At 42.2% G+C, this 18,594-nt stretch overlaps 1 protein-coding gene across 1 annotated transcript in view; it reads left to right on the forward strand.

The window, feature by feature from the left end:
* Positions 1-18,594, forward strand: part of akap6 (A kinase (PRKA) anchor protein 6) — a 375,831-nt gene that overhangs the window by 84,969 nt on the left and 272,268 nt on the right. The window contains exon 2 of the mRNA XM_060828958.1: positions 1,726-1,977. Within this exon, the coding sequence (XP_060684941.1) occupies positions 1,726-1,977 (252 nt within the window). The remainder of the gene's footprint in view (positions 1-1,725; positions 1,978-18,594) is intronic.

An 18,594-nucleotide genomic window follows, 5' to 3' on the forward strand; every position in this document is an offset into this window, starting at 1 on the left:
GCAGTTCCTAGAAGTTAGAGAGATGATCCAGAATCCTACTTTTCCGATTCTCAAACTGTATTCAAACACCAAAGCTGACCAGTGACAGCTGTGTAATTTTCATATGCACGTCAGTCCCAGTAGGATCATCAGAACACACTACAATTTAAACGATTGTCCACACAAAGATGCAAATTTCCCTTCAATCATACCTGAGTAGAGTCAGTTGAAATGATACCTCTGTGAAACACGAAGGTGGGAAACGTGACCCACACCCATGAAAGTGATAGGTGCCGTGTTTGGAAATTGGATATTCTCAATCGTATTTTTGCAATACTTAAGAAGCATTTCATCAACATGAAAACCCAGGTGTTAAATTTTCACATATCCCATCAAAAGGAGACCAATGACTTGAGCAGTCTTTATTGAATGAGTTTGACCAGTAAAATGATTCATATCATCAATTGCATGTGCTTGCTACAAATAATACTTTCTTCGGAAAAAGTAGTGAGACAGTGCTATTAAAATTGAAACATAGTGGCATGAAATACAACAGGTAACAGAATGCAAATCACCCTTAGTTGTAGCCTCAAAATCAACTCCTGGGCAGCATTTTTTATTGTCCTTGGCTTAACTTTACTGTGGGTCCTTTGAAGAGAATCATTTTGAAAATGGAAGATACATAACTGCATTTTCTGGAGTCAGCTCTATTCCTTGATCTCAGATCCACCACTGGTTGGAATAGATAATCATCAAACTGATGTAAAATGTCAAATTCATTTTGCAAAGACTGATCAAATTATTGATCTTCTTTTGATAGGATACGTGAAAATTTAATGCCAGGATTTGGATGGATGTGATCCCATAACTAGCACAAGCCATACTTCCTTCCGAATGGGTAGGCTCACAAAGTTAGAGGGAAATTAAGAATTTAAGAGCAGTAAGTGATGAATAAATGAGAAGAAAGGTGCTGTAGAAAAGGCAATCAGTACATCAGTGGGTGAGGATGGAGTAAAGGGGAATGGCAGTTGGGAAAATAGCCCCTTGACAGAGTAGCCTTTGGCTGCTAGGAATGCTAACCCTCTGGCATATGCAGCTGAATGACTACCTCTACCTGCTACCATCTTTTTCCTTAAGTAAATGAAGAGTTTGTCAAGGCTTGTAACGAGTCGAATTGATTGTCCATCTCGTGGGCTAGGAAGCTCTGCTGGGCTCTGAACCCCTTCCCATCATATAACCAGTATCAAGAATGTGTTGAGGAAACTGCTTCTACAGGCACACTGCAATTGCATGCATACATGGAAAACCGCATCTCAATGTTTATGAACCATATAGTACAAGTCTAAGGATAATTTAAATGATGCTGAAATTTAGCTTTTAAAGTTTCAGAGAAGCAGGCACAAGAATAAACACTCACTCTACTATATAAGTGCATTCTGAAACAATATAACCATGAAAAAAGGTTAAAATTCCAATAGATTAGGAGTTCCATCAAAAATAGAACACCACAACTGCAGCACCCATTAATTATGTGAAATCTAAGCGTCAATGAAAAAAAAGGATTTTGCAAAAATGTAGAAGCCCCTGAACTCAGTGAAGATATTAACTTCCCAAAAGTTCAATGACAGACCTTTTCTCACAATAATCACACAAGTCTACCTTAAAGAGAAAGGTCCATGAAAAATTGATGAGGATCCGACTATTGGCAATGAGATTCTGTAAGCTATCTTCTTTCTTTCCCTGCAGGATATTTGTGAAGATATTTCAGATCATGTGGAGCTGATCCATGCCCTGTTGGAGACAGAAATTTCACTGAAGCTTCTCTCTTACTCAGTCAATATCCTTGTGGACATCCACACTGTTCAACTTTTGTGGCACCAGCTACGTGTGTCAGTCCTTGTGCTTCGTGAGAGAATTCTTCAGGGTCTTCAGGATTCAAACGGAAACTACACAAGACAGACTGATATTCTTCAGGCTTTCGGGGAGGACAGAAAAGAGGTAAGAAATTATAGGCTTTTAATCTATTTCGGAGGGTGTTTCCCTTCTCTGAAGAAGGAGGAGATTTACATTGTTTTAATCCTCCTTGGAGTAAGTTTAACATATAAAGTTTAATTATGTACAGTACCAAGTTGTATCGGAGGATCAGAACATATATTGTACATAACCACTTCGAAAGGGTTTGGCATTAAATAAATGGGAAAAAAATAGCTATGATTCATGTGTAACTTCATACTGGTCATAATAACGCAACACATCAGGTAACTGTCAATGTACTATTTAATTGTTTTGACATTGGATTGGAAAAAATATTTTTCAACTTGGATGTTCTTCTCCCTAAACTAGAAGACAATCCATCTTTAAATAAAACTTTGATCCTTTTCCCTATATAAGTTGACATATCCATTTTAAAAACAAAAAGCACTCGGGTAATTTTTACCTTCATTTATTTTAATATGCTGAAAACCAGGTAGACGTTACAACAGACAGCTGATCTGTTTCATTTGTTACCTGCCCAGGTGAGAAGGTCAAAGTTGCCCCCTAACCTCTCCTGGAAGCTGAAAGTTCTTGCTATCACAAATAATATAAAGTTACAAAATAGGAGCAGAAGTAGACCATTCAACCCCTCAAAACTGCTCTTCCATTCAATAAGGTCATAGTTGTCAGCTCATGTTTCAACTTCCAACAGCAATATATCCACCCATTTCTTGAAAGTATTCAATGACACCACCCCGACTAGAGAGTTCCAAAGCTACACACCCCTCAGAGATAAAAAACACAATCACCTCATCTCTGTCCTGAAAGGGTGACCTAAATAATAGTGCCCACTGGTTCTGGATTGACCCATAAGCGGAAGCTTCCTTTCCATGTCCAACTTGTCAAGATCATTTGGAATCTATATACTTCAATCAAGTCACGCCTTATTCTTCTAAATTACAGAAATAAGCCCAGCCTCTTTGATATGTCCTCATGAGACAACAAGCTTGTTTCAGGGATCAAGCCATTGAACTGATTCTGAACTTTCTCTCATATATTAACATGTTTTCTTAATATAGAGACCAAAACTGTTCATTATATTCAAGATTGATTGTGGTCTGAATGACACTTCCCTGACTGTTCTTATAACTCTTAATTTACTTATCAATCAAAAATCTTTCTAATGTGACTTTGAATATATTAGAAGTCCCAGCCTTTATTGCTTGCTGGGAAAAAGAATTCCAAATATGAATTAAGAAAAAATTCCACCTCATCACTGCCTTAACTGGAAGATCCGTTATTTTAAATGGTGCTCCCGAGTTCTGCAATTCCCCAACAAGGGGAAACATTCTTTCAGCATTTGCCGCATTGAGACCCCAGAAATGATACCTTTTTCACTCCACTCGTTACAGTTTTCCAAGATAAAAAAGGTCCATTTATCCCATTTTAACCCTGTCTCCATTGTTTGCAACAAATGTTTCTTTTTCTTCGGAGCACAAAGCTAAAATGTGGTTCACTAGAAAATTAAGAAACCAATAACCAAGGTTTTTATGAGTCAAGAAAGGTGAAAATGATCTTCTACTAACACTGAGGAAAAACATTAATAATGCAAAATTAAAAAAAAACACAGGTAATAAATTTAAAAGAGAGAGTAATTGGTATTGATACAGAAAATAAAAGCAATTCGATCAAATAAGTCCTCAGGGTCTTTGAGATTCTTAAAGTAAAGCACAATTGTTTAATGATTGGCATGTATCCTCGTCAGGAACAAAACCTCTAGATATCTTTGAATTGTCGGTGAATGGCTGCTTTCCCCAATTTGCTTTTTTATTGGTTGCTATATTCTGAGATGATGAGAGAACAAGGTAGGGAGAGAGAGAGTCTTTCAGTTCTTGCATATAAATCTTCCTTTCCTTTTCTGTCTTCTGCTCTCAAAAGCAGCTGTTGAAGTGTAATCTTGTTTGTATTCGTGAATCCAGCTAAATTGTCTTTCCAAGTTAGCTAACTGGCAGGTGAGCCTTTCATTTCCCAATGTGAAATTATTACACAACTGTGAATTAAATGGGAGATTACATTTCTTGATGCTGACTCAGTTGATTAATTTCAATGCCTTCAGATAAAAGTGGTAATGCAAATGGCCTTGTTTATTTACATGGGTCACATGAAACTGACACCGTAATCATTTTAGGTCCTTGTTTCTTCCTTCTTTAAAAGCCTTCCCTTCCTTCCCTTCCTTTTGGGCGGCACGGTGGCACAGTGGTTAGCACTGCTGCCTCACAGTGCCAGAGACCGGGGTTCAATTCCCGATTCAGACGGCTGTTTGTGTGGAGTTTGCACGTTCTCCCCGTGTCTGCGTGGGTTTCCTCCGGATGCTCCGGTTTCCTCCCACAATCCAAAGATGTGCAGGTCAGGTGAATTGGCCATGTTAAATTGCCCGTAGTGTTAGGTAAAGGGGTAAATGTAGGGGAATGGGTGAGTTGCGCTTCGGTGGGTCGGTGTGGACTTGTTGGGCTGAAAGGCCTGTTTCCACACTGTAATCTAATCTAAAAATCATTTTGATCTAAAAGGCTGCAGGCATAACAATCGAATGCTAGAATTTAGAAATTTGGTTGATGAAATTTACAATTGTTGTAATATATTTAAGTATTCAAGTCTCCAGCCATGTACACATTGCAGTTATATCTCTGTATGGTTACTATATCATATTAATTTGCTTTATTCATGCTATCAATTCATTCATCTTGTTACAAATGCTGAGTGATCAGATAAGGAGCCTTTAATTTTGGCCTTATACTGTTTTTTGTTTACTCTGACCTTTATTTTCTTGTTCTTCATTTTGTAAGCATTGTCTCTTCCTGTTACACCTGGTTATCCTTAACTGTATCAGTATCCTACACAATTTCATTGTGCTTTTACTTGAACTTTCTAAATCTTCCTTCATGTTACCATTGCCTCCACATATCTCCCCTAATCATTTAATTTAAAGCCTTCTCGAACAACCATAATGATAGAATTTGCCAAGACACTCGTAACAGTGCATTTTCAAGAAAATATCTTTCCAATCGGACAATTCCCACATTCTCTGGTGCTAGTTCATAGACACCAAGAATGAAAACCCATTTCTTCCACATCAATCTTTGAGCCACAATATCAACTGTGATCTAGCCATTAGCTGTTCATGTTCCATCAGCAGAATGTCTTCCTTAGTTCTACCTGTGCCATAGAAATTCTACCATGATGCATCAGCACAGTTAGCAGGAGAAACCAGCTTAAATCAGATACTCAGTTAACAAGACAAACTTATGGAGCAAAAGGCAGATAAGTCCCCTTATACTGTAGGATCCTAAAAGAGGTATCTACAGAGATGATAGATGCATTGGTTATAATTTTGCAAAAATCCTTGGATCCTGGAAAAGTATCATAGGATTGGAAAACTGTCAATATGACACTCCTAGTCAAAAAGGGAGGGAGGCAAATAGCAGGTAGCTATAGACCATTTATCCTAACACCACCACCCCTTCCCTATTGTTGGAAAAGTGTTGCAATTAATTATTCAGGATTTACCAACAGAAGAAATGTGGAGCTTATTCAAGGATCAGCTACTGTGGATCCTTTATAAATATGTACCTGTCAGGAGGGAGGAAGTTGTTGAGTGCAGGAACCATGGTTTACTAAGGAAGTTGAATCTCTTATCAAGAGGAAGAAGGCTTATGTTATGATGAGGTGTGATGGCTCAGTTAGGGCACTTGAGAGTTACAAGGTAGCCAGGAAAGACCTAAAGAGAGAGCTAAGAAGAGACAGGAAGGGACATGAGAAATCATTGGCGAATAGGATCAAGGAAAACCCTAAGGCTTTCAATAGGTATATCAGGAATAAAAGAATGACAAGAGTAAGATTAGGGCCAATCGAGGATAATAGTGGGAAATTGTGGGTGGAGTCAGAGGAGATAAGGGAAGTGCTAAATGAATATTTTTTGTCTGGATTCACGTTAGAAAACAACAATGTTTTTGAGGAGGATACTGAGATACAGGCTACTAGACTAAATGAGATTGAGGTTCACAAGGAGGAGGTGTTATCAATTCTGGAAAGTGTAAAGGTAGATATGTCCCCTGGGTCAGATGAGATTTATCCTAGGATTCTCTGGGAAGCTAGGGAGGAGATTGCAGATCCTTTGACTTTGATCTTTATGTTTTCATTGTCTACCGAAATAGTGCCAGAAGATTGGAGGATAGCAAATGTTGTCCCCTTGTTTAAGAAGGGGAGTAGAGACAACCCAGGAAATTATAGACCAGTGAGCCTTACTTCTGTTGTGGGTAAAGTGTTGAAAAGGGCTATAATAGATAAGATTTATAACCATCTAGAAAGGAATAAGTTGATTAGGGATAGTCAACATGGTTTTGTGAAGGATAGATTGTGCCTCACAAACCTTATTGGGTTCTTTGAGATGGTGACCAAACAGGTGGATGAGGGTAAAATGGTTGATGTGGTGCATATGGATTTCAGTAAGGTGTTTAATATGGTTCGCCAAGGTAGGCCATTGCACAAAATACGGAGGCATGGAATCGAGGATGATTTAGCTATTTGGATCAGAAAGTGGCTAGCTGAAAGAACACAGAGGTTGGTGGTTGATGTTAAATATTCATCCTGGAATTCAGTTACTAGTGATATACTGCCAGGATCTGTTCTGGGGCCTCTGCTGTTTGTCATTTTTATAAGTGACCTAGATGAGGGGGTAGAAGGATTGGTTAGTAAATTTGCGGATGACATTAAGGCTGATAGAGCTGTGGATAGTGACGAAGGATGTTGTAGGTTACAGAGGGACATAGATAAGCTGCAGAGCTGGGCTGGGAGATGGCAAATGGAGTTTAATGTGGAAAAGTGTGCGATGATTCACTTTGGGAAGAGTAACAGGAATAATGAGTACTAGGCTAATGGTAAGATTCTTGGCAGTGTAGATGAGCAGAGATATCTCGGTATCCATGTACAGAGATCCTTGAAAGTTGTCATCCAGTTTGACAGGGGTATTCAAAAGGCATACAGTGTTTTAGCTTTCTTGGTGGAGGGATTGAATTTTGGAGCCACAATGTCATGCTGCAACTGTACAAAGTCTAGTGCGGCCGCACCTGGAATATTGCGTACAGTTCTGGCCACGCATTATAGGAAGGATGTGGAAACTTTGGAAAGGGTTCAGAGGAGGTTTACTAGGATATTGCCTGGTATGGAAGGAAGGTCTTATGGGGAAAGGCTGAAGGACTTGAGGCTGTTTTCATTAGAGAGAAGAAAGTTGAGAGGTGACGTAATTGAGACATATAAGATAATCAGAGGGTCAGATAGGATGGACAAGGAGGGTCTTTTTCCTCGGATGGTGATGGCTAGCACGAGGGGACAGAGCTTAATATTGAGGAGTGATAGACATTTGAAGATGTCAAAGGTAGTTTCTTTACTCAGAACGTAATAGGGGCGTGAAACGGCCTGCCTGCAACAGTAGTAGTTTCACTAATTTTAAGGGCACTGATGGTCATTAGATAGGCATATGAATGAAAATGGGATAGTGTAGGTCAGATGGGCTTCAGATTGGTTTCACAGGTCGGTGCAACATCGAGGGCCGAAGGGCCTGTACTCCGCTGTAATAGTCTATGTTCTATGTAATCAAGCAGAGTCAGCATGGCTTCATGGAGGGGAAATTGTGTCTTAATAATTTATTAGAACTTGTCAAAAAAGTCTCAACCAGAATGGCTAGAGTGTACTTCCATAAGGTGTTCAGAAAGACACCTCACAAAAATAACTCATACGTTAAGAGCCCACGCTGTTAGAGGTAGTATATTGGCATGGATAGAGAATTAGCTAATGAACAGGAAACAGTGAGTGGGGATAAGGGATTCTTTTTAAGTTGGTGATCTGTGACAAATGGGATTCCATTTGGTTCAGTCATGGGCTGCAACTGTTTACAATGCATATTCATATATATTAATTAACAGAGAAAGCAAGTGAATGTACTGTAGGCAAATTTGCAGATGACTAAAGTTGTTGGAATGGCAGGCTACAAAGAGATGCAAACAATTTACAGAGAGATATTGATAGGTTACGTCAGTGGGTGAAAAGTTGGCAAACGGAAGATAGTTTAGAAAATGTGGAGTTGTTCATTTTGGAAGGAAAAACCATAGGACAAAGTATTTTGAAATGAAGAAAAACTTCAGAAAGTTGCAACCCAAATGAACTTGTGTACAAAACACAGAAAACTAGCACACAAGTGCAGCAAGTGACTGATGGAAGGCTAAATGGAATCAATCAGGATGGCTGATGGAGTATTTCAAAGGGCTCAGAGTATAAGAGCAGGGGAGTCTTACTACTACTGTGCAAGGTCCTGGCAAGACCACATCTGGTGTACTGTGAGCTGTTTTGGTCTCTTCATTCATGGAAAAGTATAATTTCATTGGAGGTGGTTCAGACAAGATTCACTAAGAAGATCCCTGGTATGGAGGGATTGTCTTCTGACCAAAGGCTAAACAGGTTGGCACTGTACGCATTGGAGTGTAGAAGAATGAGAGATGATCTCATTGAAATGTTTTGGATTTTTAAGGAGCTTGATGAAGGACTTTTGCCCAAAACATTGATTCTCCTGACCCTCAGATGCTGCCTGAACGACTGTGCTTTTCCAGCACCACAAATTTGACTCAATCTCCAGCATCTGCAGTCCTTACTTTCGCCTAGGTAAGCACTGAGAGTGTGTCGCCCTCATGGGAACATCTAGGACCAGATGGCATTGTCTCAGAACAAAGGGGCATCAAATGAGGAAGAAGTTTTTGCCTCAGAGGGTCGAGAGAGTCTTTGGAGCTCTTTGCCACGGAGAGCTGTGACGTCAGAGTCCTTGTGTATTGAAGGCAGAGGCAGATTTTTGATCAGTCAGGGAATTGAGGGTTATTGGAAAACACAGGAAAGTGGATGTGAGGAGTATTGCATCAGCCACCATCCTATTGAATGACAGAGCTGGAAGGGCTGAATGGCCTACTCCTGTTCCTATTTCTTAGCATCTTCACTAATGGGAGTTGGTTCTCCTGTCATGAGTTTATTTCTCTTTGGCTTTGACTGAAAATAAAACACTTAACTTGAACAAAATTATAGACAAATGTTAAAAACCACTTTGACTAGACTTTAGATTGAGTCTCAGAGTTTTACAGCACAGAAAGCAGCCCTTTGGCCCATTATGTCTGGTCATCAACCATCTAACTATTCTAACCTCATTTACCATGGATACTTCCCTTCCCACTACAAGTTCGATCCTACCTTGCAGGGATGCCTTTAATCCTGGCATTGGGCAGATAAAACAACTTTGGCTCCAGAGAATGTATCTATCTATCTCACTAACTATACTGTAACCTTTGAAAATTACATTTCTTTTAGGTCATCCAGCACTTGCATCATGCCATCATCAGTCTACTCATCCTTCCTACGTTTCCTACTCTTGTTCCCACAAAGCTGCAAGAAGCTCAAACCCTCCCTGTTAGAGAATTGCAAGGTCTGAAGCTCCTCCATTGCTACCTCTGGATTCCCATACCTACTTTCCTCATAGTTACACTCCCCTGACAAACTTCAAAGACCCTAGCCTAATGGGTGAGGCTGTCAATTGGAACTAAGTGTCCAGATAACATTGCCCTTGCCAGATGAATCATACAGTTCCCAAGCTCATATTCTGTCTTGACTTGAACTAAGCAAGAAGCTGCTATCTTCGTACTGACTTCATGCTTCGTGCCTATTTATACCAGCTGAAATGGAACAGCGATGAGTCAGCACTATTGGCAAGAGAAACCAGATCTAATTAGATATCCAATTAATTAATTGTACTTGCTTTTTCTTTTGGAAATTTATGTATCCCTGCTTGAGAAAATAATGAACAATTTCAGTAGTAAACCATAGATAAATCCTAAAATCAAATGAGACTTGATTTTAGAGTCATCGAGTTTTATTGCACGGAAAGAGACCCTTCAGTTCATTGTGTATGTGCTGATCGTAAAACTCCCAATAGTTCTTATCCCATTTTCTAACATTTGTCCTATAAAGTGTGCACTATGGTATCTCATGTGTTCATCTAAATGCTTCTTAAATGTTGCGAAGATTCCCATGTCTACCACTATTTCAGGCACTCCAGATACATCTCCATTCTCTGGGTGAAAAAAACCTCAAAATTTCCTTTAAATCTTCGACCCTTTAACTTAAATTTCTGCTTCCTGGCTGTTAATTCAACCACTAAGATACCATGGTGAAGGACATCTCGAGTTGGCTTGAAAAGATACTGGAAAAGATGGGGGAGGAGCCAGTTGTCATGGTCTGTGTTAATACCAACAACAGACACAAGTAGGCAAGAGGTCCTGTTTAGGGAATTTCAGGGATTAAGGACAACATTTAATAAAAGGATCTCTAAAGTGGTAATCTCTGGATTATTACCTGAATCACATGCAAAAAGATAAGAAAGTTATGGAAGTAAACATGTGGCTAAAGGAGTGGTGTGGGAATGCGAGGTTCCATTTCTTGGGGCACTGACATCAGTATTGAGACAGGAGAGAACTATACCATTGTGATGGGCTCCACTTGAAGTCATCTGGGGCCCAGATTCTCGCAGAAATGATAAAAGGGGTAGTCACGAGTCTTTACTCTAGTTAAAGGGCGGGAAAGGCTCAGTAGAAGTTATTAAAGTTTGCAGAGCAGATAATAGGACAAAGAAACTGTAAAGGGTCAGAAATCTAACTTCAGGCACACCAAAAAAGGGGACAACTATGAGAAGGGAGGGCAGTCAATACAGACCTAAGGGTGTCTATAAAACAAAGTCAATGAGCTTGTCACACAGATTGAAATTGACTGGTATGATGTTGTGGGTATCACAGAGAAGTGGCTGTAAGTGGATCAGGGCTAAGAACCAAACATTCAAGGATATGAGTCCTATCAAAAAAACACAGACAGATGGGCAGAGGGATAAAATTGCCTTGTTAGTAAGAAATTAAATTAAATCAATAGCAAGAAATAATAAAAGGTTGAAAGGTGTAGAATCTGTGTGGGTAGAGTTGGGGAACTGCAAAGGATAAAAGACCCTGTTAGGAGTTAAGTACATGTTTCCTCAGAGTAGTCAGAATCAGGGGAAGAAAATAAACTAGGATATAGAAAAGGAATGTAAGAAAAGCACTACTACAATAATCATGAAGCACTTCAGTATGTAGATGGACTTGGAAAATCAGGTTGGTAGCAGATCCCAAGAAAAGGAATTCAAGGAATGTCGACAAGATTTTTTTTCAAGCAGCTTGTGGTAGAGCTGACTAGAAAACAAGCAATTATGAATTTAGTGATGAGTACTGAGGGAGATTTGATGAGGAAGCTTAACATGAAGGAACTGCTAGGGGGCAGTGATCACTATATGATAGAATTCACCTTGCAGTTTGAGAGGGAGAATCTAGAATCAGGTGTGATGGTTGAGTGAAGATAATGACAAAGACAAGAGAGAGGAGCTGGCCAGAGTTGATTGGTAAAGAAGCCTAGCAGGGAAGGTGGTAGTGCAACTATGGCAGATGTTTCTGGGTGTAATTTAGGAGATACAATAGAAATTCATCCCAAGAAAGAAGAAACATATCAAGGGGGGGGCAAACATGACTGATAAGGGAAGTCAGGGACAGCATAAAAATAAAAGAAAAAGCATAAAATGTGGTCAAGATTAGGAAACAAGAGGATTCGGAAGCCTTTAAAAACCAATAGAGAACAACTAGAAAGGTAGAAATGGGAAGAAGAGAGTAAGCTATTTCATTATATAAAAGAAGATTGCAGCAGTTTTTACAGATGTCTAAAAGATAAGACAGAGGCAAGGATGGACATTGGACCACTGGGGAATGAGTCTGGAGAAGTATTAACAAAGAAATGCAGAGGAACAGAAAAGATACTTTGCATCAGTATTCTTGATGGAAGACATCGGCTGCAGACCAAAACTTCAAGAGAGTCCAGGGGCAGAAGCAAATGTAATGGTCATGACTAAGGAGAAGGTGTTGGGAAGTCTAAAAGCTTGAAAGGTAAGTAAATTACCCAGACTGGTTGGGTTACTTGCCAGGATTCTGAATGACATGACTAAGGATATTGTGTCGACATTGGTGATCTTTAAGGAATCACTGGAGTTGGGGTGGGGGTGGGGAGGGGGGGTGTCTCCCCCATACCACACATTCTGAAGGGGCTGCAGCAGCAACCTGCTGATCCTGGGTTTGCCATCGGCTCTGCTCCACCTCCATCTGCTGTCACCTTCTAGAGAAGACAGTCCCAACAACCAACATCCCACCAGTAGCAGGGCACTGGACGCTCGAATGAAATGACTTACATTGGGAACACAAGGAGTGAAAGCGGTTTTTAGGTGTTAGAAGAGTCTTCGTTGGCAAAATCTGCAGCCAAGGGCTGAACACACTCCTCCAGACAGTGTCTCCCATTGCATCCCGATAACCAGGGCCATGTCTCTGTCATTCATTCAGCACTGACCACAGTGTGTGCACCAACCTGGTTTAGGGACCACGCCAGTTAAGTGACCAACATATTCCAGCAAAAGGAGGAGCCTGCAGCATTCCACAATCCTTCCCCTCCCAGTCAACTTCTCTCTGCATTCAGTAAAGACCATCATTAAACCTACATGACAGATGATAAAGTGATGATCTCCACCTCCCAGGGCACTCTTCAAAGTTGCACAAATAATGGTTCACATTTGGCCAGCACCGGTCATACGTAATGTTATTACTGCTAACTTCATCATTATTGAGATGCTAATTTTCAGTTTGCAAATATCAGGAGCGTGGTGCAAATTGCCTTTGACCAGCATCTGACACCTTAGTAGCTTCACTCTACAAGCACAGGAAATAGGCGATGAAATGTAAAATTAAATGTAGCTGCATTTTGTAAACAGCTGCTTTAGATATTTGTTCCTTCAATGTCCTGGTGTGCAGCAGATGGGGAACTTCAACTTCTGCCCATCAATCTGACACTGTCTCCATTCACCCTGGGCATTGTCCCAGCCAATTTCCCAAAGCACCTCACATCTAGAAAATGGTGAGTGATGGCAGGGAACACAGCTCACAGTGAACACCCTCTGCATCTGCATCACCAGGATCCCCACAGAGCCACTGTGTCCCTTTTTGTCTCTAACTACCCTAACAACTGATCCCCCCATGTGGACACCATGTTGAACTTCTACAATTGTCTTCCCTGCTCCAAGAATCCCATCATTACAACTTAACAAAGCCTGTCCTGCTCCTCTATGTTCTCCCTGCAGGAAGGTCATGGTCACAGCCACTAATACCCTCTTCCTTAGCTGATCATGCCCCCCAATTTTGCATAACCTTCACATACCTGGAAATTGTCCTCTATCACTGTTCTAGTCCCCACCTCTGCAAATACCTCTGCTTTCCCCTCCCTCCGCACCAGCCTTGTCTTCCCTATCCCTTTTTGCAGTGATCCCTCTGTTGCTCTACAGTTTACCCATGCACTCTAATGATCAATCAACAGATAGATCCCGAGACTTGTATTCACCCCAGATCTCTGACTGCCTTTCATGAGCAGCTCTAGATGTGACTGATCAGACCTTGACTGCTGTGTTTGCAGATCCATGACTCCCCAGTCTGCTAGCCCTGCAGGACTGAATGCTACCCCATCCCTGCATTGTAGACAGACTAATTTTCTGACAGTGAGCATCCCAACAAGGCAACTAACCAATGCCAGGCCTCTAGATCGGGAGCAGTCTGTGCCTGTGACTGACCATACTGGGACCCCTACATGGAGACCAGCCATCCTCTTGATTAGACTGTGCAGTGTGCTTGCTGCACGAGCAGCTGTCAGTTTCAGGTTGAAGTCTCAGGGCATCCATACATGAAGAAGTCCACCTTGTCCCTTGGACAGATCATTATTGTCAAACATAGCAAGTAGCTAATCAGTGTGTCTGCACAAAAGAGCTTGTCAACATGGCAGTACTGATAGCCTTTGGCTCTGGCTGAATGCACAAGCAGGCAAGGCAAGACAAGGATCCTGTAAGCAAACAGTTCGGAACTAAGTGTGCAAAGACTAAGAGAGCAAGCAAACAGCCCTGAGATACAACCTGTTCCAATGTGTGAACTGGGTGCATGCCTTTGTGTGCAAAGTATCCCTGAGCAGCCTGTCAATGTGAGTTGCTGGTACACCCTCCAATGCAGGTATTGCTTCCTAAACAGCCTGAAGTAGAACAGAGTGGTGCCATTATGGCTGTGAGGGGTTGGCAGATGTTGGGTGTCAACGGTTATATACAGACTAATGCCTGTGAATCATGCCCTGAGATTCTGTTTGGTTCCACATAGCATGGAGTAGGCGGTGAGCTGAATTCTCCGGTTAACTGCTCTGTTTTCCCATGTCAAATGCTCTCGCTGTCTAGCTTGTCTGGCATGTTTGGTGAGATAGAAAGCTGAAATATTAACGAGGCAAATTGGGCCACTAACAAGAAATAATCCTCCTTAATTATCAACTCTCCACTGCCTTGTGAGAAACTTATCACATTGCAGCAGAGAGCGGCGGGAGAACTTTTCGCAGCAGAGAGCGGCGGGAGCTGGGCGGAAGTTCAGGCGGAGCGCAAAGCCGGTCGGGAAGGTAAGTGATTGCTATTAGAGTGGGTGTGTTCTAAACCCCAGGTCCTACAAAATAGGGTCTCCCTCCCTCCCTCCTCCTCTAAACTAAATTAAGAGTCCACAGACTTGCCACAAAAAGGGTCTAAGGAAGTTTGGATCGAAGAGTGAGGCTTCAGCTCAGGAGTCTTTGACAAGGAGGTTGACTGAAGTGATTACGCCACAGTTGAAGAGGGTGAAGACATGACTGCCCAGCTGGTTCAGTGCGCTACGTGCTTGATGTGGGAGGTCAACGACTCTGGTGTGTCTGGCTCATATATGTGTGGAAAGTGTGTGCATGTTCAGCTATTGACCGAGCATATTGCAGCGCTGATGAAAGAACTCGAGGACCTTAGGCTCATCCGAGAGAACGAGATCTTTCTGGACAAGACCTTCAGCGAGGTTATTACACCAATCGTGCCAGAAGAGAGCAGAAGAGAGCAGACGATGAGGAAGGCAGAGAGGAGACAGGTGCAAGAGACCCCGGGGGAAGTACCTGTCAGGAACAAGTTGAAGCTTTTGGAAACAGTAGAGACTGATGACACTGCCAGTTCGCAAAACGGCCAGGTCTGTCAATCAAAAGTTGGTGCAGAGGCAGAGCAGAAGAGTCGGACATCGCAAAGAGCCGTGATAATAGGGGACTCCATCGTGAGAGGAACTGACCGGGGTTTTTGTGGCAGCAGACGGGATTTAAGGATGGTGTGTTGCCTTCCTGGTGCCAGGGTGGAAGACATCGCGGACAGAGTGTGGGAAATCCTCAAGGACGAGGGTGAAGAGCCAGAGGTGGTGGTACATGTTGGCACAAATGATGTCGGGAAGAAGAGGAGGAACATACTACAGTGGGACTTCGGAGAACTAGGAAGAAGGCTGAAAAGCAGTATGTCCAAGGTGGTTATCTCCGGTTTACTTCCAGGTCCTTGGGCTGGTGTGGCCAGAAACAGGGAGATAATGGACTTGAATGTGTGGTTGGGGAAATGGTGCAGGAAGCAAGGATTTAAGTTCTTGGATCACTGGGGTATATTTTGTGGTAAGCATAAATTCTGCAAGAGAGACAGTTGCACCTTAATAGGTTAGGGACCAGCATTCTGGCAGGCAGGTTTTCTACTGCAACACTGCTACATTTAAACTAAGTAGCGGGGGGGGGGGGGGGGGGGGGGGGGGGGGGGGGGGGGGGTGGGGGGGGGGGTTGGGGGGTGGTGGTGGTGGGGTCAAACTGGATGTTTAAAAAGGAAATTGAAGGGAAAGTTAGAACAAGACAAGTCAAGAAAGACAACTGTATCAAAGAGGCAGAAAACTCAGAAAGGGAGCATGCTGTAAGGTTGAGTGAAATAGGGGTTGATGGGAAAGGTGAGAGCAGTAACAAATTAAAAATACTATATATGAATGCACGAAGCACTAGACATAAGATGGATGAGCTTTAGGCTCTTTTGGAAATTGACAGATACGATATTGTGGGGATAACTGAGATGTGGCTTCAAGTGGACAGGGTCTGGGAAATGAATATTCAAGGCTACACGTGCTATCGTAAGGACAGACTGACGGGCAGACGGGGTGGGGTGGCCTTTTTGGTAAGGGAGGATATTCAGTCCCTTGCACGGGGAGACCTAGAGTCAGGGTATGTAGAGTCAGTGTGGATAGAGCTGTGAAATACTAAGGGTAAAAAGACCCTCTTGGGAGTCATCTACAGGCCCCCAAACAGTAGTCTGGATGTCGGATGTAAGATGAATCAGGAGCTGAAACTGGCCTGTCGCAAAAATGTTACTACAGTTGTTATGGGGGATTTTAACATGCAGGTAAACTGGGAGAATCAGGATGGTATTGGACCTCAAGAAAGAGACTTTGTGGAGTGCCTCAGAGATGGATTCTTAGAGCAGCTGCTGCTGGAGCCGACCAGGAAGAAGGCAATTCTGGATCTGGTATTGTGTAACAAACCAGAATTGGTCAGAGACCTCGAAGTGAAGGAGCCATTGGGAAGTAGTGACCATAATACATTAAGCTTCAATCTGCAATTTGAGAGGGAGAGGGTACAGTCGGAAGTGACAGTACTTCTGTTGAATAAAGGGAACTATGGAGCTATGAGGGAGGAGCTGGCCAAAGTTCAATGGTGCAATATCTCAGCAGGATGACCGTGGAGGACCAATGGCGGATATTTCTGTGTATAATGCAGAAGTTGCAGGATCAGTTCATTCCTAAAAGGAAGAAAGATCCCAGTAGGAGGCATGGGCGGCCGTGGCTGATGAGGGAAGTTAAGAAACATATAAAGTTAAAAGAGAAAAAGTATAACATAGCAAAGATAAGTGGGAAAACTGAGGACTGGGAAGCTTTTAAAGAGCAACAGAGGATGACTAAGAAGGAAATATGCAGAGGAAAAATGAGGTACAAAGGTAAACTGGCCAATAATATAAAGGAGGATAGTAAAAGCTTTTTTAAGTGTGTGCAAGGCAAAAAAATGGTTAGGACTAAAATTGGGCCCTTGAAGACAGAAACAAGGGAATATATTACGGGGAACAAAGAAATGGCAGAAGAATTAAATGGGTACTTCAGATCTGTGTTCACTGAGGAAGACACAAGCAATCTCCCTGAGGTAACAGTGGCTGAAGGACCTGAACCTAAGAGAATCTATATTTGTAAGGATTTGGTGTTGGAGAGAGTGTTAGGTCTGAAGATTGATAAGTCTCCGGGGCCTGGTGGTCTACATCCCAGGGTACTGAAGGAGGTGGCTCGGGAAATCGTGGATGCGTTGGTGATTATTTTCAAGAGTTCGATAGATTCGGGGTCGGTTCCTGAGGATTGGAGGGTGGCTAATGTTATACCACTTTTTAAGAAAGGTGGGAGAGAGAAAGCAGGAAATTATAGACCAGTTAGTCTGACCTCAGTGGTGGGAAAGATGCTAGAGTCTATTATAAAGGATGAAATTACGGCACATCTGGATAGTAGTAACAGGATAGGACAGAGATGGATTTATGATGGGGAAATCATGCTTGACTAATCTTCTTGAATTTTTTGAGGATGTAACTCTGAAGATGGACGAGGGAGATCCAGTAGATGTAGTGTAGCTGGACTTTCAGAAAGCTTTTGATAAAGTCCCATACAGGAGGTTAGTGAGTAAAATTAGGGCGCATGGTATTGGGGGCAAAGTACTAGATTGGATTGAAAATTGGTTGGCTGATAGGAAACAAAGGGTAGTGATAAACAACTCCATTTCGGAATGGCAGGCAGTGTCCAGTGGGGTACCGCAGGGATCTGTGCTGGGACCGCAGCTTTTTACAATATATGTTAATGATATAGAAGATGGTATCAGCATCTTCTATATCATTAGCAAATTTGCTGATGATACAAAGCTGGGTGGCAGGGTGAAATGTGATGAGGATATTAGGAGATTACAGGGTGACCTGGACAAGTTAGGTGAGTGGGCAGATGCATGGCAGATGCAGTTCAATGTGGATAAATGTATGGTTATCCACTTGGGTGGCAAGAACAGGAAGGCAGATTACTACTTCAATGGAATCAACTCAGGTAAAGGGGCAGTACAGAGAGATCTGGGTGTTCTTGTACACCAGTCAATGAAGGCAAGCATGCAGGTACAGTAGGTGGTGAAGAAGGCTAATAGCATGCTGGCCTTCATAACAAAAGGAATTGAATATAGAAGCAAAGAGGTGCTTCTGCAGCTGTACAGGGCCCTGGTGAGACCACACCTGGAGTACTGTGTGCAGTTCTGGTCTCCAAATTTGAGGAAAGACATTCTGGCTATTGAGGGAGTGCAGCATAGATTCACGAGGTCAATTCCTGGAATGGCGGGATTACCTTACACTGAAAGACTGAACGACTGGGCTTGTATACCCTTGAGTTTAGAAGACTGAGAGGGGATCTGATTGAGACATATAACATTATGATAGGATTGGACACTCTGGCAGCAGGAAACATGTTTCCGCTGATGGGTGAGGGCCAAACCAGAGGACACAGCTTAAAAATATGGGGTAGACCATTTAGGACAGAGATGAGG

The sequence above is a fragment of the Hemiscyllium ocellatum genome, chromosome 8 (genome assembly GCF_020745735.1).
Source record: "Hemiscyllium ocellatum isolate sHemOce1 chromosome 8, sHemOce1.pat.X.cur, whole genome shotgun sequence".
In the NCBI taxonomy this organism is placed as follows: Eukaryota; Metazoa; Chordata; class Chondrichthyes; order Orectolobiformes; family Hemiscylliidae; genus Hemiscyllium; species Hemiscyllium ocellatum.